The sequence below is a fragment of the Emys orbicularis genome, chromosome 1, assembly GCF_028017835.1.
Source record: "Emys orbicularis isolate rEmyOrb1 chromosome 1, rEmyOrb1.hap1, whole genome shotgun sequence".
NCBI lineage: Eukaryota > Metazoa > Chordata > Testudines > Emydidae > Emys > Emys orbicularis.
Window position 1 is genome coordinate 112,272,961 of NC_088683.1, and position 23,796 is coordinate 112,296,756.

At 42.1% G+C, this 23,796-nt stretch overlaps 1 protein-coding gene across 7 annotated transcripts in view; it reads right to left on the reverse strand.

The window, feature by feature from the left end:
- Positions 1 to 23,796, reverse strand: part of BICD1 (BICD cargo adaptor 1) — a 310,321-nt gene that overhangs the window by 43,755 nt on the left and 242,770 nt on the right. For 6 of the 7 annotated variants that reach the window (XM_065411854.1, XM_065411827.1, XM_065411836.1 and 3 more), the window contains 2 exons: positions 21,333 to 22,427; positions 9,024 to 9,175 (listed from right to left, as the gene is read on the reverse strand). In XM_065411854.1, the coding sequence (XP_065267926.1) occupies positions 9,024 to 9,175; positions 21,333 to 22,427 (1,247 nt within the window). The remainder of the gene's footprint in view (positions 1 to 9,023; positions 9,176 to 21,332; positions 22,428 to 23,796) is intronic. The other variant, XM_065411872.1, reaches the window with a different exon arrangement.

A 23,796-nucleotide genomic window follows, 5' to 3' on the forward strand; every position in this document is an offset into this window, starting at 1 on the left:
CCTCGGGAAGGTGGAAAACAGCTGTTTGTCTGTGTAAAAAAGCAGTTTGTCTGTGAATAAAGTTTCTAAATGTCTGTCTAATATCCCAGAAGTGAATCTGGCATTAGATAAGGCTCAGGGAAATGTTTCTCTAGAGCAAATTAAAGTTGGTGATCAGGTTAAAGCCCTAATTGAGGAAGGAAAGGGTACAGTCTTGGTGAGTGATGGACTGTTGGCTAGTAAAGCTTGTGAAAGTGTGCCTACCAATGTGAAAATGATTTGCTTAAAGTAGCTCAGTATAATGTGGAGAATAGCAGTTTATGTGTTGGGGGTGGCAACTTGCCTGTTAAGGAAGCTGCCCCACTTTCCAGGTATGTGTCTGAAATCAGCCATGGGTACTGGGACAAAGAAAAAGATATCTCCAGTTGTTTGTCTGTTTTGAATAGCAGCATGCCTGCCGAGAAACAGTGTCTCTCTAGTTCTCTGTCTGTAAAGCAGACAGAAGAAGCCTGTCAGCCTCTGATGGTTGAAAATTTATCAGTTGACCCAAAGTTGATTCTGGATACAACTAAAGCCCAGGAAGGAAGTGGTCCTAAATTTGTATCTGCTAGGGATAATGACATTGTAACTAGGTTGCATCCAGTTAATGTCACAAATAGCTCCCAGAGACCAATTGATTCTGGTGCTTCTATTTTGCCTGTTCCTAGTGTGTTGCTGGGTAAAGATATGGCAACCATGTCTGATCAGGTTGATATCATAGCCAGGGCACAAGGAAAGCATGAAGGTGATTTGACTGTTACCCGCTGACAGTGTGGAAACTTGTAACAAGGAAGAGAATGCTTCTAATCTTTTGACTATGAAGTCTAGCAGTTTACCTGAAAGGGGGTTGTGTAAAAGTCCTCCTGATGGGCCAGAGGTGATTCTGGATGTAATTGAAACTCAGAAGGAGTTTGGTATTTTGTCTGTTGTGCCAAAGTCGGTTCTGGACATAAATAAAGCTCAAAAAGAATCTGTTGCAGTACATGCTATTGCAGAAGAAAAGGAATTTCTTGGTAAAGTCCTTGAAGTCTGTGAAAAGGGAGTGTTTCCCTTGACTCTTAATGGGCCCTTGTTGATAGTAAACAGTCTCTTTTCTGAGGAAAGTGTGTTGGTGCCCAATGGTCAAAGTCTTTCAAATGTGTCTGGATCCACTGGCCTTGCTTTTGAAAAAATCCAGTGTGGATAGCTTTGAGAAGATTTCAGATAAATTAAAAATGGTTAGGGAGTTTAAACAGCCCTACAAGCTTAACCAGCTTGTTGGGGAGACAATGGTGTTGGAACAGGAATGTCTTCATGTTAATTCTTTGAGTAAACAGTCTATATCTCAGGTTCAGAGGGAAAACTGGATAGTTGAATCTGCAGAGCAGGAGAACAGCTGTGCAGTTAATCTGTCGAGAATACAGGGGATGGCAGGTAAACTCTCATCTCTAGATATTTTGGATATGTCTTGTAGTCTCTTAGTGGACTTGGCCTCTGATTCCATGTGGAAGCAGAGGTTGGTAGGGGAAGGACAAAAGAACTTTAAATCTAACATACTAGTGAAAATAGATGGTATCTCTTTAAGACAGAGTCCAGCCTTGGAATTGGTAAAGGTTGAGGATCTGAAAACTGGTAAACAGGCTAGTGTCTGTGTTGATGCAAATTACGTGACTTGACTGGGGGGAGACAGACTGGCCCATAGCCATTAGCAAAGAGGACACACCCAGCCAGCCAATGGATTCTGTTAAGCAAAAGAGCTCAGATTTTGACCCTCTAAAACAGGGAGAAAGGGAAAAAGGTTATTATGGTAATGGAAGTACAGGTTAACCCTAAAATACCAAAACACCAAGGAAGTGGTTAAAGTGAAATCTTATGTTAAGGAAAACCCTAAAGTAAAGAAGAAGCTACAAAGGTTCAAAAGGAACATGGAACAAGCTGACCTAACACAGGATTTGTCTAAATAAAAGGCTTGGCATGACAAAAATGATTGTAGACGTACACAGGTGATAAAACTGATCTTAATATTATTGCGAATAATTGTAACTAACTTGTTGCTGATAACAAAAACTGTAAAAATGTAGAATGTGCATGGTCTTTTGGAAAACCCCTTGAACATGTCAAAAGTGGTACATAATAGACACCCTTATAATTATGCTGTTTGGTTCAATAAGGATACACTCTGGATTAAAAAGCCTAATAACGTTAAGGTTTCACAGCTAATGCCATACGCATTCCTAAAACTTTCCGCAGCAGAAAAACCATTACAAACTTAAACTGCTGTGCAAAAGGGGAAATTGAGGTACAACACCTCACAGCCTTCATGGCTGAATGCCAGAGTAAGTGCTCTCTGAAGAACATTAATGGCTATAAAGAACAGGAGTACTTGTGGCACCTTAGAGACTAACAAGGTGCCACAAGTACTCCTGTTCTTTTTGCGGATACAGACTAACACGGCTGCTACTCTGAAACCTGTCATTAATGGCTATGTTAAGTCAACACGTAGACCAAACCCTGGAATCACTAAAGTGTTTCACAAAGTATGGACTAAGTTTCTAACTTGGGCCAAAGCATGCCTCAATAATTTGGCCTTACTAAGAATTCAATGTAAACATAGCACATGTCAACATTGCAAGATCCTTAAGGTGTATCCAGAAGCTTTAATTTCTCCCCTCCACACCAGTCTCACGTTGGGGGTGTGACACATGGCCAGAAAGGGTTAAACATCCTGCAAAATAAATGACTCAGATTCAACCCTTAAAGACCTGTGGGGAGATAATGTTTGTGTTTTTGTGTATTTACATATGTATGGGTAGTGGGACAATGTAATCAACAGTCCCTGTCTATGCTGTATTCTGATAATTCAGGGATCAAAAGAACATCCTAGCATTTAAATTAACTGTAAACACGGGATATCTCTGTATTCATCTCTCTTTGAAATGTAGAGCAAATCATCTGTGAATGGTGGAGGAACAAGCAGATTGCCTTATGTTAATTTGTATAGCTAAGTACTGGTGGTAGACCTCCTTCAAAGTCATCCTAATTATCTTTTGTTCCCTGAGGAACTCCAACTTGTCAAAGAAGACACGAAATTGTATAAAAGATCCTTCGGTCCTGATCCTGTTCATCTCAGATCTGCTTGATGCTTCAATGCAGGGTAAGCTTAAGACACAAGATTGGGATCCCAGTGCTGACTAGTCTGCCCTGAATATGATATTGGACTATAACCTATGAACTAAATCTAAAGGAACTCTTTGCAACTACAAAGCTTACCGTCTCTGCTATGTATCTGAACCTCAAGAAATGAACTCATGACTGTAACGATATTGATCTTTTAACCATACTCTCTCTTTCTTGTTTTTTAATAAATTTTAGTTTATTTAAAAAGAATTGGCTGTAAGGTGTATTTGGGTAAGATCTGGAATATTCAATAAACTGGGAGGTAATGTGTCCAATCCTTTGGGATTGGTAGAATCTTTTCTTTATATGATGAAATATGATTTTCAGAAATCATCATCATATTTGACTTGGGTACCTGGATGGAGGCCTGAGGCTGGGTACTTTAAGGAAACTGTTATTGACTTCTGAATAACCAGCGAGGTAATGAAGAAGCAGTTTTATGCTGGCTTGGTAAATCTAAGTATTGAATTATCCACTGGCTTTGGGGTTTGTCTGCCCCATTCTTTGCAGTTCACCCTAATTGAGTGACCTCAATTGGCCCCCCACTGGGACCCTGGTCACACATGGTAAAAGGCATAGAAGGGTCCAAGATGAACAAAAATGGGGGGGAAATCTTGAGCTCTTATGACAACATATAATATTATATATACACACATGGTATAGTACTTGTTGAAGAAGAAAAGGGGCATGGTCTAGAAAAGCAGATGAAACATTCTAGAAAGGACACAGTGCCTTGGAGGGCCTACAAAGCGATACTATAGGAAGTGTTATTTGAGTGACCGATGCAATTCTACCCGTTGTGTATGTATGAGGATATCTGTTAAGCTTGTGGTCTGTGCAGATGTAATTGCCGTGAACCATATAGGGCTGGTGCGCTGTTCCATCTAAACAAACACTGCACAGTTCTTCAGAAAGGCTCTCACATGGAGAGCAGGGTATAGGGTTGGGAAGTTTTGGCAACATGTCTCATAGGTTTCTGAGTTTAGCTACAAGGGACTAGATTCACAAAAGGACTTAAAAGCCTAACTGCCATTTTAGGCACCTAAATCCCAGAATCAGGTCCTACTGGGATTCACAAACCCCCTGCTCAGCTGCCCCAGAGCCCTAAACTCGCTTGGCACCTAAGTTTTTGTTCTATAAGTTCCCTATGTGCCTATATTTCTGCCTCTGCGCATGAGCACTGCAGCCCCACACCAGGCGTCCAGTCACCTAAACCCCAGAGCAATGCACAAACAGGTCTTCCTCTGCTTAACATGCCTGCAGGGCCTGATCCAGTAAACGCACTCAGACTTTGCCTACCAGATCAGGCCCCTCTAGGTGATTTTAGGTGAAGAAGGAGGAAATGGAGGAGTCCTCCCTCATAGCTTTTTACCCAGTAGTTAGGGTACTCACCTGGGATGCGGAAGACCCCTGGTTCAAAGTCCCCCCTCTGCCTGAGAGGAGAAAGGATTTGAACTGGGATCTGCCAACACCTCTCAGGCCATGCCCTAACCACAGGGCTACGGTATATTCTGGTGTGGGGCTTCCTCAGTCTCGCACATTGAAGCTGTTCCACTGTGGACAAATAATGAAAGAATCACTGATCCAGAGAGAGAGGGTGCACTTGCACAAGCATGAGAATGACTCTACAGCCTGGTCGTTAGAGCCCTCACCTGGGAAGTAGAAGTCCCTGCATCCAGTCCCCCTATTCCAATGACTTTTTAAAAATTATTTATCCAACGTGGAACAGCATCAACAGGAGAGACTCAAGGGCCATCACTTCAGAATATCCCGTAGCTCAGTGGTTAGAGTACTGCTAACCCTGAGAGGTAGCAGATCCCAGTTCAAATCCCTTCTCCCACTCAAGCAGAGGTGGGAATTACACCAGGGATCTCCCACATCCCAGGTAAGTAACCTAATCACTGGGCCAAATGTTATGAGAGAGGGCCTCCTCCTCACTAAAACAGCATGGACACCCAATGCAAGGGAGGCTTTGCAGCTGAGAATCCTAAGCAGAAGGCGGCACCTCTCTGCAGCCCAGACTTAGAGGCATATATCTCCAAGAGAAGGGTGGGGCTCAGCACAAACCCCTTGGCTTGGCATCTCCCATTGGGTAGCTTAGGCAAGGAGCTGTCTAGTGTGCTGGCTTTGGTGAATCCAATTCAGAGGCATCTATCTCTGCCCATTCATTGTACAGGGAACTAGGCACCAAACACAGGCTTTGTGAATCCCAGTGATTTTCTAGGTGCCTCAGAGTTAGATGTTGCAACCCTCGCCATTACCCGGCCTACGTTTCTTTGTGAATCTAGCCCCAGGTGTATAATCAGAGCACCATGAGATATTGCTGTCTTGCTGGGAGAGCAATAATTTACAAAGATGTTTTCTGTGTAAATTCTGCTGGATTGATAGGGTAGCAACCTTTGTGCTGCTAATCATTTCTGGATCTACTGAAATATTTCTGCACTGTTACTTCTGAAGTGGAGACAATGTAAAAAAAAACTTTAGTCCACACATTCAGCTATGGAGGAGTTTTTCAGTCACATCTTAATGCATCTTGATACTGTGCTCTATGTAAGGAAAACCTTAAGAGTATATGGTCCTAAAATTGGCACCACAAAAACTATGTTAGCATGTTAGGTGTAAATGGGAGAAGAGGATATTCTTAAAAACAAGAGAAGTGTTAAGAGTACGTCCATGCGAACCTTCTCAGGAACTTAATGCAAAAGAGTGTAATTTGTATCACAGAATAGGGGTTTATTCCCTTATCAATAAGCAAGATATTTATGTGGGCAACTCTCTTTAGTGGTAAATGAGCTTACCAATTTTAATCACCCATATCCTAAAAGGGGAAGAAAGTCCCAGAGTCTGTAACTTGCCCTTTCTCTTATTTTTGTGGATATCCTGATTGTCAGTTCCCACTTTATTTTTCATGTTCAGTTAGTATTTAAAAGATGCCCTACAAGAATATCTATATTCTTTAAGAGCCTGATACAAAGCCCAGTGAAGTCAGCAGAAAAACTTCCATTGTCTCCAATACGCTTTGGATCATCCCCTAAATCCTGCAGAGTGTAGAAATGTATGCTCAGTGTCCCAAGTGGGATAAAGAGGTGGATTCAGTACACCAACAACCTAACATTACCTTGACATTTCCTTTCTCAAGCTTTCCAAAGTCCAGCCACATAGCAGATTATTGGCTCATGCTCCACATGATAAACAGTCTGCTTTATGCCACTGACGCCACACCTGCTTCAGGTCCCTGCTGCAGACTGGAATGGCCTACATCTATGTATACCTCACAAAGTGTGCTTTTTAAAAGATGAATAAACAGATTTTTAAAACCTATACAAAACCATGCATTGCTGGAGTGAAGTCATTGAAGCTACATTCACTCAAACCAGCTGTTGATCTGGCTCCTAATTACTATAGAAAAGTTCCGGTATGAAACTGTGCGTGTAATATGGTTAGATTAGTGCAATGGTTCTCAAACTTTTGTACTGGTGACCCCTTGCACATAGCAAGCCTCTGACTGCGACCCCCCCCTTATAAATTAAAATCACTTTTTTATTAGGGCTGTCAAGGGATTAAAAAAATTAATCGTGATGAATCACACTGTTAAACAATAATAGAATACCATTTATTTAAATATTTTGGATGTTTTCTACATTTTCAAATATATTGATTTCAATTACAACACAGAATACAAAGTGTACAGTGCTCACTTTATATTTTTTTATTACAAGTATTTGCACTGTAAAAAAAACAAAAGAAATAGTATTTTTCAATTCACCTAATACAAGTACTGTAGTGCAATCTCTTTATCATGAAAGTTGAACTTACTAATGTAGAATTATGTACAAAAAAACTGCATTAAAATTTAAAAAATGTAAAATTTTAATCTGCAAGTCCACTCAGTCCTACTTCTTGTTCAGCCAATTGCTCAGACAAACAAGTTTGTCATCATCCAAGACTGCTATGAACATGAAATATATGTGAAATGTGGGTAAAACAGAGCAGGGGGCATACAATTCTCCCCCAAGGAGTTCAGTCAGAAATTAAATTAACACTTTTTTTTTAAATGAGCCTCATCAGCATGGAAGCATGTCCTCTGGAATGATGGCCAAAGCATGAAGGGGCATATGAATGTTTAGCATACCTGGCACGTAAATACCTTGCAATGCCGGCTACAAAAGTGCCATGCAAATGCCTGTTCTCACTTTCTGGTGTCATTGTAAATAAGAAGAGAGCAGCATTATCTCCTGTAAATGTAAACAAACTTGTTTGTCTTAGTGATTGGCTGAACAAGAAATAAGACTGACTAGACTTGTAGGCTCTAAGGTTTTACATTGTTTTGTTTTAAGTGCACTTATGTAACAAAAAAACTCTACATCTGTAAGTTGCACTTTCACAACAAAGCGATTGCACTGCAGTACTTGTATGAGGTAAATTGAAAAATACGATTTCTTTTGTTTATCATTTTTACAGTGCAAATATTTGTAATAAAAATAATATACACTTTGGTTTCAGTTACAACACAGAATACAATATATATGAAAATGTAGAAAAACATCGAAAATATTTAATAAATTTCAATTGGTATTCTATTGCTTAACAATGCAGTTGAGACGGATTAATTTTTTTAATCGCGATTAATATTTTTTAGTTAATCGCATGAGTTAACTGCGAGTAATCGACAGCCCTATTTTGTATACATATTTAACACTATTATAAATGCTGGAGGCAACATGGGGTTTGGAGTGGAGGCTGACAGTTCGTGACCCCCCATGTAATAACCTCGTGACCCCCTGAGGGGTCCTGACCCCCCAGTTTGAGAACCCCTGAATTAGTGCATGATAGGGCACTACATGAAGCAGGAGCCTGCAGTAAATGTGGTGTCGGATTAGAGGGGAAAATAGGATAATTTAATCCCATAAAGTGTTGAATAGCTCTCTTTCTTTGGTTACTTGGGGGAATTCAGCACATATTGCTGCAGGTATTGGATCTTTTGGAAATAATTATTTGCAGGTCACCTTTAAGAAACCAGCTAAAACTGGAAGTTCCCTTTAGTCAAAAAAAAAAGAAAAAAAAGAAGATAAGATAAGATGTGATTAATTATGATCCTGCTGGGAAGAACTGAAAAATTCACTGCAGAAGGTGTGTGACATTTTTAAACCTATGAATGAAAAGATAATAAATGAAATACCAACAGCTGTAGAAAATAATAATTTACAGTGCAATGAGACATTGCAGTAACCTGATAATTTTCAGTGCTGGGTTATAGCAGAGCCATACTGATAGGGAATTATAGATTTTTTTTCAATAGTCAATAATAAATCAGATGGCAAGGGCAAAGATGGAGTTTAGCTATGTGAAGGTTTTTACATGGCAGAATCACTGTTTTATCTTTTCTGAGTGTGAACAAAAACCACATAAATCTAATGTTTATTTTCCACTTCAAAAAACAGAGTATAAATCCAAATATAGAGGGCTCTAATATAGTTATTTATAACACTTTACCCAAGGCTGTACTGGCATTGCCACTTAAAAGCATTATTTTCAGAGGCATGCAGCTTGGTGCCATTTGGAAGCTTGAAACTTTTGCAGAGTCTGCATTACAAACTTCTTTCTCCTTCATCCAACAAAGCTCTGGTATTGCAGAAAGCTCAAAAGCTTGACCCTTCCACCAACAGTAAAAGATATTGCCTCACCCACCTTGTCTCTCTCACTGAGGAAAGTAGCTTTTGTATCCACATACTAGTGCATCAAGAGCATGAGAAGAAATGCATGAAGGTGATAATGTTCTCTCACTCACATCATAGGCTTGCCTTTCAACTATTGAGCAGGAGAGAAGGCTATGAGGCAGTTTCCCTTACCTGGTTGCAAACATTGCTCTCAAGGATGAGAAGGTTGCTGCATCTTCTTTCAAAGCCTTTAATTCATTTCGCAGTTTGGTCATGGTTTCAGTCACCATTGATTTTTCATTCTCATATTTATTCTTCAGATTGGCCAGTGCCACTTCAGCTGTCTGAAAAAGAGAGAGGGATATATACTTCTGAGAAGGGAATTTGCTAACAGCTAAGAGGCCAGGTTATGATTTCATTTCTGGCTTCCACCTTCATTCACAAGTTAATGCACCATGAAACCAGTGATATACCTGAGATACATTGATGATACTTTCATCCTCTGGACAGACGACCTAAACTCCTGCTGTTGTTTGTCAGTTTTATTCATTACTTTTTTATTTTACAGAAATAAAAATATGTTTTAAAACTAAGAAAATTACATTTTTGTATTTTTACAGTGTTACAAGTATCACTGAAAATTACTTCAACTAAAATATATTAAGAAACATTTTTTCTTCTAAAATTTTCCAGTATTTTTACTTTGTACATCTGAGAGCACTTCGGTTAGTGTGTAGTCAGTTGTGGTGTTTCCACTACAGTCTGTCAGTTCCCCTTGTTGTTTTTGTGGGTCTTTCACACATCAACAGGGGAAAGAATAATAGGAAAAATGTGATTGTAAAACCACAAAAATTGGCATGGGAACATCAGAGGAGAGGGTAATGGCTGTAAAACCTGAAGCTACTTTTAAGTCATCTTTTTGAAACTCACTAGATTTCAAATTCAGTATCTTAAAAAAAAGGAACAAAGAAGAATCCTACACTAAAATAAAATTCTATTCATTTGCTTCTGGGGAAGTAGTTCAGTTATAAATTGTGGTACTAAAATACATTATATCAAAATTGTCTCCAAATTACTGTACACTGTCACTAATCCCTTTCCTACTTCTGATGACTAGTTTCCATAGAAGACAGACCAAGGTTTAAGAAGCCACTATGAAACTACTTGTCATTTTAAATAGGTCATTTTCCTACACCAAACCCGGGGTCATCGCATGAAATGGTGAGAAAACACTCAGAGATACAGTCATAGGAACACAACTCTCATTACTGTTAATGAACATACATGAAGAGGCAAACGTATACTTTGGTACAGTGTTATACCACTCTGCACTTTGGTAGGCTATAGCAGAGATCATCTGTTTCCAGACACTGGCAAAAACATTCAATCAAAATTTACACATAGAAGAGTATTTAACTGTCATTAATAAAACAGTCAATCACTCTGCTCTTACCCATCTCAGAAAGAAAAGTGATAGAATAATGAACAAGGGGACAACTTCCTATTTAACAATAATTATTAAAACCGGTGTTATTTGTCATGTTGTGGGGATGGAGGGGAAAGGAAGTTCACTATGGAGGCTTCAGTTGCAACTCCATAGTTATAGCTGAGTTCTATTTTGCACGTAAACCAGAAATTCAATCTTTGTTTTGTACATGAAGTACAGTGTATCCTCCCCAAACTTACAGCATTTATTGAGTATAACATGAATTTTCTAAGAATTTACAAGTGAATCCATTAATTAATTAGAGAGTTAAGACTAATTAAAATTTGATCCTTTAGGAAATGTAGTATCTCCATCAGTTTTTTCTTTGTCTCAAATGATTTTAAGAAAGGAATAATGCAGTCACTTCAAATTTTCCAGATAGTTAAAATTAACTGATATTTGTGTATAGGCCATATTTGAAGAAATCAAGTTTTAATTACATTATTAATGACTGTTGTATCTGTTTCTTCAGGTATGTTAGCAACAAGAAGAAAGTCAAGGAAAGTGTGGGCCCCTTACTGAATGAGGGAGGCAACCTAGTGACAGAGGATGTGGAAAAAGTTAATGTACTCAATGCTTTTTTTGCCTCTGTCTTCACGAACAAGGTCAGCTCCCAGACTGCTGCACTGGGCAGCACAGGGAGGAGGTGACCAGCCCTCAGTGGAGAAAGAAGTGGTTCGGGACTATTTAGAAAAACTGGACGAGGGAGGAGGTGACCAGTCCTCAGTGGAGAAAGAAGTGGTTCGGAACTATTTAGAAAAACTGGACGAGCACAAGTCCATGGGGCCGGATGCTAAAGGAGTTGGTGGATGTGATTGCAGAGCCATTGGCCATTATCTTTGAAAACTCCTGGCGACTGGGGGAGGTCCCGGATGACTGGAAAAAGGCTAATCTAGTACCCATCTTTAAAAAAGGGAAGAAGGAGGATCCGGGGAACTACAGGCCAATCAGCCTCACCTCAGTCCCTGGAAAAATCATGGAGCAGGTCCTCAAGGAATCAATTCTGAAGCACTTAGAGGAGAGGAAAGTGATCAGGAACAGTCAGCATGGATTCACCAAGGGCAAGTCATGCCAGACTAACATAATTGCCTTCTATGAGGAGATAACTGGGTCTGTGGATGAGGGGAAAGCAGTGGATGTGTTATTCCTTGACTTTAGCAAAGCTTTTGATACAGTCTCCCACTGTATTCTTGCCAGCAAGTTAAAGAAGTATGGGCTGGATGAATGGACTATAAGGTGGATAGAAAGCTGGCTAGATCGTCGGGCTCAACGGGTAGTGATCAACGGCTCCATGTCTAGTTGGCAGCCAGTTTCAAGCGGAGTGCCCCAAGGGTCGGTCCTGGGGCCGGTTTTGTTCAATATCTTCATTAATAATCTGGAGGATGGCGTGGACTGCACTCTCAGCAAGTTTGCAGATGACACTAAACTGGGAGGAGTGGTAGATATGCTGGAGGGTAGGGATAGGATACAGAGGGACCTAGACAAATTAGAGGATTGGGCCAAAAGAAACCTGATGAGGTTCAACAAGGACAAGTGCAGAGTCCTGCACTTAGGACGGAAGAATCCCATTCACTGTTACAGACTAGGGACCGAATGGCTAGGAAGCAGTTCTGCAGAAAAGGACCTAGGGGTTACAGTGGACGAGAAGCTGGATATGAATCAACAGTGTGCCCTTGTTGCCAAGAAGGCTAATGGCATTTTGAGCTGTATAAATAGGGGCATTGCCAGCAGATCGAGGGACGTGATCGTTCCCCTCTATTCGACATTGGTGAGGCCTCATTTGGAGTACTGTGTCCAGTTTTGGGCCCCACACTACAAGAAGGATGTGGAAAAATTGGAAAGAGTCCAGCGGAGGGCAACAAAAATGATTAGGGGGCTGGAGCACATGACTTATGAGGAGAGCCTGAGGGAACTGGGATTGTTTAGTCTCCAGAAGAGAAGAATGAGGGGGGATTTGATAGCTGCTTTCAACTACCTGAAAGGGGGTTCCAAAAAGGATGGATCTAGACTGTTCTCAGTGATACCTGATGACAGAACAAAGAGTAATGGTCTGAAGTTGCAGCGGGGGAGGTTTAGGTTGGATATTAGGAAAAACTTTTTCACTAGGAGGGTGGTGAAGCACTGGAATGGGTTACTTAGGGAGGTGGTGCAATCTCCTTCCTTAGAGGTTTTTAAGGTCAGGCTTAACAAAGCCCTGGCTGGGATGATTTAGTTGGGAATTGGTCCTTCTTTGAGCAGGGGGTTGGACTAGATGACCTCCTGAGGTCCCTTCCAACCCTGATATTCTATGATTCTATGATTCTATTTGTTTGGCGGTAGTGGTTCAGTGGTATGAGGGAGACTGGACACGTGTCAAGAGTTCTCATTTGCAGATTACTTAGCCCAATGGTCACTGCTGTTTAAAGATGCCACAGGTGCCTTACGGAGGTGTTTGTAGTGACTCCATAGTTAAGGCTGTGTTCTGTTTTGTACTTAAAAGCAGGAATCCAAACTTCTTTGCTTTGTATAAACAATGCTGCATATCCTCCCCAAATTTACCACACTTCTTGTTTGAGTACAGAATGAATCTTCTAAGAATTTACAAGTAAAGCTGCTGATTTGTTTAGGAATCAAACTGACGTAAAGTAATTTAGTATCTGGTGCTAGACTTCGCCCTCCCCCACCCCCAATGATCTCAGTAACGGAATAACACACTTCCCATACACATTAACTTCCCATAGAGTTAACACTCAGAGAAATTATGTGCATTGACTGCATTTGAATAATTTATTTTTGGATTAATGGTAATTTTTCCTATTCTTAATAACTGAAAGTCTCAATACAGTGTTGTACTACTGAGAACTCTACAAAGAAAAGCCCTTTTTCAAAATGTCTGCTATCTTCCATGGTTCTCAATAGGACAGGAACTACGACACTCACCAGTTGGTGGCCATTTTGAGGAAGGTCTCTCTCTCTCTCTTTCCCTCATTGTTCACAATAGTACTGAGTATCTCTGCCTCCACACAGCACAGGGGACTAACCATCTTCCTATAGGGAATCTGAGGCCTTAGTCTCACTGAGTACAATGGGAGATGACTGCCATTTTGAGAGGGACAATATAAACATTCCTCCAGAACCTTATTAGATGATAATGTGGATTTCAAGGAGACATCTATCTGGTAAATCATGGCTGTGTTAATTTCCTCTGAGTTGGTGCAAGAATATTTTGGAGAGCAGTTAGCGCCCATTCCTGAACTGTCTCCCACTGCCACTCCCCATCCCTCTAGGATACACACTTAAAATATAGTCTGTACTCCTCTGCTACAGCTGACGTGATTTCTCAAGGATCTTTTTCTTTGGTGCCACAGTGCTAACAAATTGTACAACAGATACATGGATATGGCATTCTGTATGTCAGATCCTGTTTTGATATTGCTGCTGACAGTGCTGCGACATTCCACCCCAAAACGACTGTGTTTCATTGCTGGTTGAAGCGATCCCTACATTTAGTTTGTATTTCAGTTTAAGTTTGTAAACAGTTTTAGGACCGTACAGGGCAAAAAGAAATTTATAAATGTAAATTATTATAACTACTCCTGAATTCCCATCCAAAAATGTGAGAGTCAATGCACCAAAACCTTCAGGTCTTTCTCTTCTCAATACACTGTAGTCTAAAAGAGTACGTATATAACAATATTAAAAACTGCAAATCCTCCAGGAGGTCCCCAGCGAGCTTTCTCTGCTCCACACAAGCTTTTACATGTAAAATTATGTAGTCTCAGGCAACTCTTCTCAAAGTCATCTTCAAACATAAGCAAGTACAAGCGCGCCAAAGGCAAAGCAAACAAAATCAAGAAAAATACAGCTAGGCAAGATAATAGAAAACAAATTCCTCAATGAAAAACCTGCAGATATACCTAAATGGCTTCCAAAGGAATAGGGCAGAGCATCTGTACATGCATACCTTTGCATTGCCTGTATGCATCCGAAGAAGTGGGTTGTAGCCCACGAAAGCTTATGCTCTAATAAATTTGTTAGTCTCTAAGGTGCCACAAGTACTCCTGTTATCTTCCCCTCAGTCTATCGATATTATAGCAGGCCTCTCTTTCTGTTCCAAATTCAATCTCTCAAAAGTTGTGGCCTTAAAACTATAGCCCACATGCAAACTTTGCTTTGTTTACTCTTTTTCAGTTTAGATATGTCAAGTTTCAAGACAAATTTACACATTTAGAAATGTCTTGCCACTTGCTTTATGGTAACAGTGTGTGAAGCAAAACAAATGAGCGATACTTGTTACTGAAAAAAATGAAAAATGCTAAAATGGTAAGTACTTCATTTTTTACACATAAAAAAGTAAAACAGTGGGCCTGCTATTTTAGTTATGGAAAATACATAGCACTTTGAGGAGTACTTAGTATCATGATCTGCATTTGCATTTAAAGTACAAAATCTCCATTTTACTATACCTGCCTAACTCCAGGCTTTTGGCTTAAGGCTCAGGCTTTGGGGGATATTTTAGGTCCTCAAGTAATTCCTGCAATGTCTCAGGACTTGAGGAGACACCCCAGTTGTCAAAGATAGAGGCATCATGGCTGCAACCAGCACATATGTAAAATGGATATTGAATAGACTAGAGGGGACTAGAGAGTCCTACTGTTCATTATATTTGCCTGACGTAGGGGATTTTATGTATGTATGTATTTATTTTTAATAAATTTAAAGGAAATTCTCAGGCTGTTGAATTTCCCCATTGTAGGCAGGTTCATTTTATTTTCCACATGTTATTTGAAACCAAAAATCAGAACCATTATTGATGTGAGCCTTATGGTTAGTATCATTACTTTACTATTGCTTAAGATTTTTAAGATTCTATGTTTTGCTCCCAAACTAGTGTTGATGCAGCAAGTGAAGCTCTGAATAAATGTATGCATAAAATAAAAAGAAGAAAGTGAACTAACAAAAGATATGTTCATCATCATCACCTTGATCAAATTGCTTGAGCCCATTTTCACCATCCTTTTTCTGGTTTTTTTTTTGTCTGGATATTTTAGGTTGCAAGGTCTTTGAGGCAGACACTGTCCTCCTCTAACTTAGTATATTTTTTAGCACAATGGGACTCTAATCCTGTTTGGCGCTTTTGAGGGCTACTGTAATACAAGCAAAGAGGACTGTAGGTTCCTTGATTGTTTTCCTTCAGTCAGATAAGCACAATTCAAGTTAAGAGGCAGTACTGTACATTTTTTTTTCAGGAGCTACTGGTTATAATGCCAACTTAGCAGAAAATGTTAGTAAAACACTTCATTGTACTGTTTCTTTTAGCAACACGATGCAGTTTTCTTTTTCAGAATGAAGTTACAGTGCTACTTGGTGGCCACTAGATAGCACCCATGTTTCCTAGGTTTACTGTGTAATGTCATTACCTAAGCAATACCCAAAACCATAATCCTGCATTTTGTTTCTAAGGAGCCTTTCCTTGAGTTGAATGATGGTAAGAAGAGAGTAATATGCTCTTCTTAAATAGGTATATTTTCTTAAAAACACTAACTTTTTGGCATTAATTTAATGCCTCTCTTTTTTAGTATTATGTCCACTGTTCCTGACCAGAAGATATTATCGAAAAAGCAAAATTATTCATTGCTGTGACTGTTTACTTGTAAAATTGCATGCTTGTATTGAAGATTCCATGAAGCATGCTGTATTTCGAAACATAAACAAGCTGTAAGTCATTTACCCCTTTTGTACTTTTCATTGTGTTTCTTTATGAAAAATCAAAGAAAAATTAATCACAACAATAATAAATAATAATAATAATAATAAATAACAACAATAGGCATTTTTTAAAACAGTGATGCCATTTCTAAAAAGGATTTTAGACATTATTTAGAATACCAAGGCCAATGTAGCAACACTCAAAGAAGCCAGGGATGTGATGGGTCTCGACTGCTTTCTTGGACACAAAGGGTGAGAATATGTGCTGACCTTTCTAAAAGCACAGCACAGTATTTGCAACCCAGAAGGAGATGGGCCTATGGTGGCTTTGTGCCACCTTTTTCTCCTCCCAATCCTAGGCAGTCCTGTGGCCCCTGGCATAACATAGACATCCCTAAGAGACTGTCTGAGGGTGTGACTTGAGTGTCACCCCTAACTTGACTCCCATCCACACACAGAAATCTCTAGCTTGAGTTAAGTGGTACTTTAAGCTTGAGGTAGGAGATAGCTGGCCCATTAGTGGGATGGGTTGAAGCCTGAGCTAATAATGCAGTGAAGATGCAACAGCTCAAGTTATAACTCATCATCAGCTAATCCAATCACTCTGGGCTGCTAATCAAATGACTCCATGTAACTCTGCTGTTGCCTTGCAGTGTGGTGGTTCTGAGCTACACTAGCTCCAGTGCAGTAAAGGGAACATATTAACTTGAGCTAACTGTTTTACTTAAGACAGGACCTAAGTTACCACAGGCTGCCTGGAATCTTCTCAGCTCTGAGCACTGCAACCCCAGGAGCCCTCCAACCTCACCCCCCCGGGTCCTCTGAGCGCAGCCTTAGGGCTCTCTTCTGAGGTTCTGTGCTGGCGAATTCTCCCCTGGCTGGGTCTGAGGCTTTCACAGCCCCTGCACTCTGCCCTTTTACCTAGTTCAAAGGGCCTAGAACAAGGGTGTGTCTCAGTTACACCACATCTACATCAACAAGATACCTGTATTAGGATGGGGCTACTCGTGCTCAGATACTATAATGATAAGGGCCTCATAAGGACCTCGATTAATAGTTAGATTATTGTTGGTGAAGCATGACATGGAAATAAAGCTGATTGGCTTTCAAATATTAGGATGAGTTTGCAAAGTTAGCAATTAAGAGAGATCTTTTTACTTGCAAACTGAGCACATTTGACTGGAGTCATTGAGAAACAGACAGAATCCCACTGTGCTTTTTCACACAACAACTTTTCAGGGCAGAGTTGCAACACCTTCATTTCACATACGTAAGATCCATGAGTCCTCTTTCTCTAGTTAAGTGTGTATCTTAATATACATGTAAAAAAAAAACCGATATGGCATAAAATTCACTGGATGTACAATACAGCCAAGTTAACTTTGCTGTTGGAATCTTTAGTGTTGTATTTCCTGACCTCTGGGTGATTTTACATTTTCAGCCTATCATCATTTATATTATAGTACTGACCTAATGCCCTAATCAGGATTGGGACTGATTGTCCTGTTCTCTGAACTAACACAGATGATGGAAAAGCCCTCAAGAGTTTACAATTTATGGCCCTGATCCTGCAAACACTTAAACACATGCTTGAGGACAAGTAGTTCTATGGAAGTCAGTGGAACTATTCACCTGCTTAAAGTTAAGCACATGGTAGGCCTCGGACTTAGCTCACCCCCACACTAACCTCGCCTTGACCAGCCTTGTGTAGACCTGGGACTTAGCTCATCCCCATACTAAACTAGCCTTGATTAGCCTTGGGTGAAACTCAGGGATTTCACCACTAAAATTAAGAAAAAATGCTCTGCTGCTGCTAAGACACCCCCACCTCAGGAATGCCCCTAACAAGAGTTCTAACTCAAGGGTTGTAAAGTAGAGACACCCAGGCGCTGGGAAGTTTAGGGAGGATACAGAAAAACCCCAACAAATGGGAAATAGATAAGATAAGCTCTGACCAGCGAATTTATGCTGACAATCTGCACAAACAAAGAAGGTCATAAATAAGGTACAATTTGGGCATGAAAGATAAAATGTAAAGAGCAGGGAGGAGAAAACATAGGTGCCAGTGCATGACTGGTTAAATGTTGTTACCTAGGGGTGTTGAATAATGTAGTAGGTTTAGTAAATTTGAAGGATGGAGCTAGTTTTACCTATATAATATAAATGAAAAACAATGCTCTTTGGGAACCATCTCCGACCTGCAGTTCAACATCAAACTGCTAGAACTCTGACCCCCTTGCATGACCGTGACGTGAAGAGGCAGCACCAGCATCCCCAGATGAGTGGATCCTGACTAGCCATCAGGTGAAGTTTGTCTATATATTGAGAGTGGTGAGCATAATAGCTTTGTTTGGCAGATGTATTCTGTGTGTGTTGCTAATAAATAGATGTTTAGAGCACAGCTGTGTAAGGCTCTTTCACTGGGAAAACGTTATGCAGACCTGTATAGCCCAGAGCCCCATGGGAAAGGGCGGGTACTTAAATTGACCAGGTTTACCCTGAGCTCCATGGGTAAGGGTATGTGCTTTACAGCCCAAGCCCTCGGTAGGGAAAGGGTGAGGGTACCAAAATTAACCAGGTCATGCCTTGGGCCCTTGGCAGGGTATAGGCGGGGTGCCCTAGATTTTTGCGGATAACAACGTGCATAATAGTTTGCAAGACTGGTGCCTAAAAAGATACCAAAGCCTAAAGATACAAAAGCAAAGGGTTGGCGATAGGGGTATAACACAAATAAATGAACATAGTGATGATTGACATTTTACATTTAACATACAATGCGCCTTATTCTCGTCTTACTATACAATATCAAGAATAGACCTGGTCAAAAAATGAAAAGAAAATTTGAGACAAATTTTAAAATCTTTATTTCATTTTTGAAAATGTTTTAATCTCCTTTTTATCATTTTCAAAAAAAAAAAATGTGGGGTGTTTTTGATCAGCTTTGTCCCAAAGTGATACATATTTTTTTTAAAATTCAGTATTTCTTATTTTAGAAATGACAGACAAAAAATTTCAATGGCAACAAAATGGCATTTCTGGAAAACAAATATTTGAAAAATTCCAACCCGCTCAAAATCAGGAGTAACTGCATTTAAGTCAATAGAGTTTTACTGATGTAAAACCAGTATAGAAAGGAAAACCAGACCCATTATATCTGGCCAGGTGACTGCAGTGACAAACTAGTATCCAAATTGGATAAGAGATTTGCATACCCAAGAGAGTTGTCTGATCCACTCATTTGTATTAAATGATCAGACATTGTTCAATAATCAGAAGGGTCTACAATTTTGCTGATAATTTTGCTTTGCAGAAATAAATAAATATTTCCCCCTGCCTAGAGTGCGTGGGTTATTGCTGCCATTTAACTACTGTTGACTATAAAGGGATCAGTCACTGAATTTGTTTAGCAGAGAGTACCCACCGTTGTTAGGATAGCACAAAGATATTGTAGTCTAGTGGTTACAGTTGGGGAATGGAAGTCAGGAGGCCTGGATGCTAATCCTGACCCACCGCATGTCTTTGGTTGAATCACTTAGCCTTTCTATGCCTTGGTATCCCCACCTGTAAAATGGGGTAATGATACCCACATTTGTAAAGTGTTTTGAGATCCTTGGCTGTGTAAATGCAATGAATTGTTTTTTTAATTCCCGAGCACCCTGGAGTTGCAGACTGCCTCGAGGCTACGGTACATCATGTTACCATTTGGAAGACCCAGGTTTGGTTGTGGCCCTCAAAACCTGGTTTCTTCTCAAACCAGGAGACCCACTAGGGAGCCATGTTAGGGCTCGGCTCTATCTGTGCCTTTCTTACTGCCCTTCTCCTTCTCCTGTAGGCTGATCCAGAGGTGAAAGTAAGCCGGACCGGCTTCCCCAGGCTGGTGATTTAAAGGGCCCAGGCTCCCTGCAGTGGCCAGAGCCCAGGGCCCTTTAAATCGCCTCCCGAGCCCCGCTGCCGGAGCCCTGGAGTAGTGGCAGCAGGGCTCTGGTGGTGATTTGAAGGGCCCGGGGCACCCCGCAGTGGCCGGAGCCCCTGGCCCCTTAAATCACTGCCAGAGCCCTGCCGCCACTACCCTGAGGCTCCGCCAGCGGGGCTCGGGCGGCGCTTTAAAGGGCCCGGGTCTCCCCGCAGTGGCCTGAGCCCCTGGCCCTTTAAATCCCCACGGTAGCCCTGCCGCCACTACCCTGGGGCTCCAGCAGCCGGGCTCGAACGGCGATTTAAAGGCCCGGGGCTCCTGCTGCTGCTTCTGCGGCGGCAGGGCTCCCGTGGGGATTTAAAGGGCCCGGAGCGCCCTGCTGCCGGAGCCCCGGGCCCTTTAATTCACCACCCAAGCCTGTTTGCCGGAGCCCTGGGATGACAGCGGCAGGGCTCCGTCGGCGATAATAAAGGACCCCAAGCTCCGCTGCGATAGTGGTGGCCACAGCCCCGGATCCTTTAAATCACCCCTGAGCCCCGGGCTCCCAGCCACCTCTGCAGCTGGGAGCTCCGGGCATAGGCGCTGACTCCGTGGGTGCTCTGGGGCTGGAGCACCCACAGGGAAAAATTGGTGAGTGCTCTGCACCCACTGGCAGCTGCTCGCCCCGCCCGCACCAGCTCACCTCCACCTCCGCCTCCTCCGCTTCTCCCCCTAGCTCTCAGCGCTTGCCACTGCAAAATAGCTGTTTCGCAGCGGCAAGCGCTGGGAGGGAGGAGGGGGAACGCGGTGCGCTCAGGGAAGAGGCAGGGCCGGGGCGGGGTTTTGGGGAAGGGGTCCAATAGGCGCAGGGAGGGGGCGGAGTGGGGTGGGGACTTTGGGGAAGGGATTGGAATGGGGGCAGGGCATGGGTGGAGTCGGGGCGGGGCTAGGGGAGGTGTCGAGCACCACCGGCGCCAGGAAAAGTTGGCGCCTATGGCTCCGGGGGTGATTTAAAGGCCCCAGGGCTTCCCGGGGCCTTTAAAACTTTATTTAAAGGCCCCGCCTCTTCCAGTTGAGGCCAGGCCTCTTCCAGTTGAGGCCACACCCCTGCTCAGGACTCCGGTGTACCAGTAAGTCCTTTAACTTACTTTCACCCTGGGCTGATCCATGTAATGACATTGAGGTCTCAAACTCTGCAGCAAGTCACTCACTCTGCCCATCCTTTAGGTCAAGGTTGGGTGCTGCAAAAAGACTCTGCAGAAAGATTGCAGGGAGTTAAACAAGAAAAACAAGAAAACCCTCAGCCTCATTGTGACTGACTGGAAAGATGGACAGCTGATTCTTCAAATGTCTACCACAATACCTGCTGAAAGGCACATAAATCAGCTATGAAAATACTGATCACCACAAACTGACAGCATTGCTACTCACTTACCTGTTTGTTGGCTTTCAACACTGCCCTCAGGGTTGCTATCTGCTCCCGTTTTGTACTCAGCAGGGACTTCAGTTTCAGTATCTCTTCCATTAAGGCCTCCTTGTCCTTATCAATCATGGGCACTAGTTCACGTGCTGCCGCACGCTGGCGTGACAGCTGCAGTGACCGATCTACAGCCTTCTGCAGGTGCTTGATTTGGTCCCGTATTATTGCATTTAGGTTGTAGATATTCATTGGCTCTTTGCGTATGTCACTGGTGTCAGAGACGGGAGAGGAAGGAGGGGCCGTGATGACAGGAGAAATCGTAGGTGTCTTGGTTGGACTTTGTTCTTTGCCAGCCTCTATGCTCTCTTTTGAAACATGCTCAGTTGGGGTCCTGGCTTCTACCGGGGATGCCGTTCCTCTTCTGGTGAGCCGTGGAGACAGGAGCCCCCTAGGGTCATCAGGTCCCTTCAGGCTCCCACTACGAGTGACTCTACTTTGCCTGTAATAGTCCAACATGACCCTATTGGGAGTTTCATTATTACACAAACATACATGGTGATAGAGCTGAGCCAGCTCCTCACTAAATGTCACCAGCTCATCCTGGGCTGTGTTGAGGGTATTATGGTTTTCATTCGCTACGCTCGTCATCCTTTGCAAATCTTTTTCTATGTGAACCATTTTCTCGTAACTTTCCTTAGTTGATTTTTCCAGGTTCGTCACCTGCTCATCATACCTCTGGATCCTGCTCTCATACTTCGCCTTTTCTTCTGTGTAGTTTTCCACACATTTATTGTATTTCTCCTTTAAGGCCTTTATCTCAGCTTTAAGGTCGATCACTTCTGTCACGGCCACTTTGTATTTACACTCTAGGATCTCCAGGCCATTGATGTCTACTTCATAGTCATGCGTTTCCTCGCCGGAGTCTCGGCCCTTCTCACAGTCCAGCTCTACTTTCAGCTCCTTGTTGCTCTGCAGCCCCCTCATGGCGTTGACGTGCTCTGTGAGCCTATGGACCCGCTCGTGTTGCTCAGTCAGGGCTCCCTTTGTGTGTTCTAGCTGCGTCTGGGATTCCTGAAGGTTGGCCAGGAGAATAGCTTTTTCTCTCTCCACCTGGAATGATATAATAAAGAATATTAACATTTGAGAAGGGAATTAAACTAAGAGACCTAGACCCATAGGCCATGAAGCCTATGCCACGGCCTGACTTTTTGGCCAGGCCAAACCTCAGTGGTGCTGTGAACATGTGTGCCAGGTCACAATGCCACTAACTCAAATTTGTCCTGGGCTCCTCTCTGTCATGATGGGGGGCTGCTGGGACAAACTTGAGTGGGACAAACCCCTGCACCAGGTTGCAATGCGATTTGCTCAAATTTGAAGGGGGTGGGTGGACGGGGTCACAGGCCAGGAGGGTTAGGTTGATGGTGGGGTGCCAGAGAGGGGAAGAGAAGGGTCAGGAGGGGGGCAGGGATCTATTTCCCCCCCACACACACACTTTAAATGGTGCTCTGCAGCCCCTGTATAGGCCAGTTCTCAATCTTCATGTGCTTGTGTGCTGGTCACCAAACAATTTCCCCCCCACCTATGTAACCTAGTTGAGGTTTCAAAGCACTTGAAGAAATTTAGACACACCAGCCATTAATTTTAAAATTAAATTGTAGGTACACATATACATCTCCTAGAGTGTCTGAAATCTCAACTCCCACTCCCATTTGCAGTAGTCTAATGACAGGTGGTCATTATTTCTTATTATTAGTGCTTATTTCATCAAGGGCTACCCACTTCCCTAGCAATTCTGCTTAGCAATCTAAATTGACAGTGACTGGTTTCTCATTAAAGATCAGATTTATCCCAAAATATGTTCTCTGAATTTTAAACCACCACCGCACGTTATTCAGCCTACCTCATGATATAATGCATCATAATGATGCATATACATTTCTCCCCTAAGGGTACAAATTAATGTAGGAGTTTCTGTGAAAAACTCTGCCATTCTTTCACCATCATTATTTATTTATTTGGATTTTTACCAACAATTATGAAAAGCACCCTATCAGTGCTCCTGGGTATCCCTGACAATCTTTAAAAAATACATTAAACAGATGCATACATTCCCCCAGCTCAAATGAAGTAATGCAGCAACTACATAAATAGAAATAGAAATTACAGCACACACATAATCCCCAGACATCCACTCCACCACTATGTACCCCCACTTGGCACTCATCTCAAAGACAAGGGAGAAAACATGGTCCTTGCAGCACACCCTGGGACTAACAAACTGGCTCTGTTACAAACCTGGAGGTGGACACAGATGGTGTCAATCAAAAGCCAGCAATCTGTATGTGTGCTATAAAGTTTTGGGGCCACATCATCTCCTGCCTGGGAGAAGGAAAGCAGGAGTTGAGCTGCCATTGGCTCTGAGCTATATTAATTCTGTCCTAGGTTTCCACAGAGAAATCTGGAGGTTAAAAAGGAGATG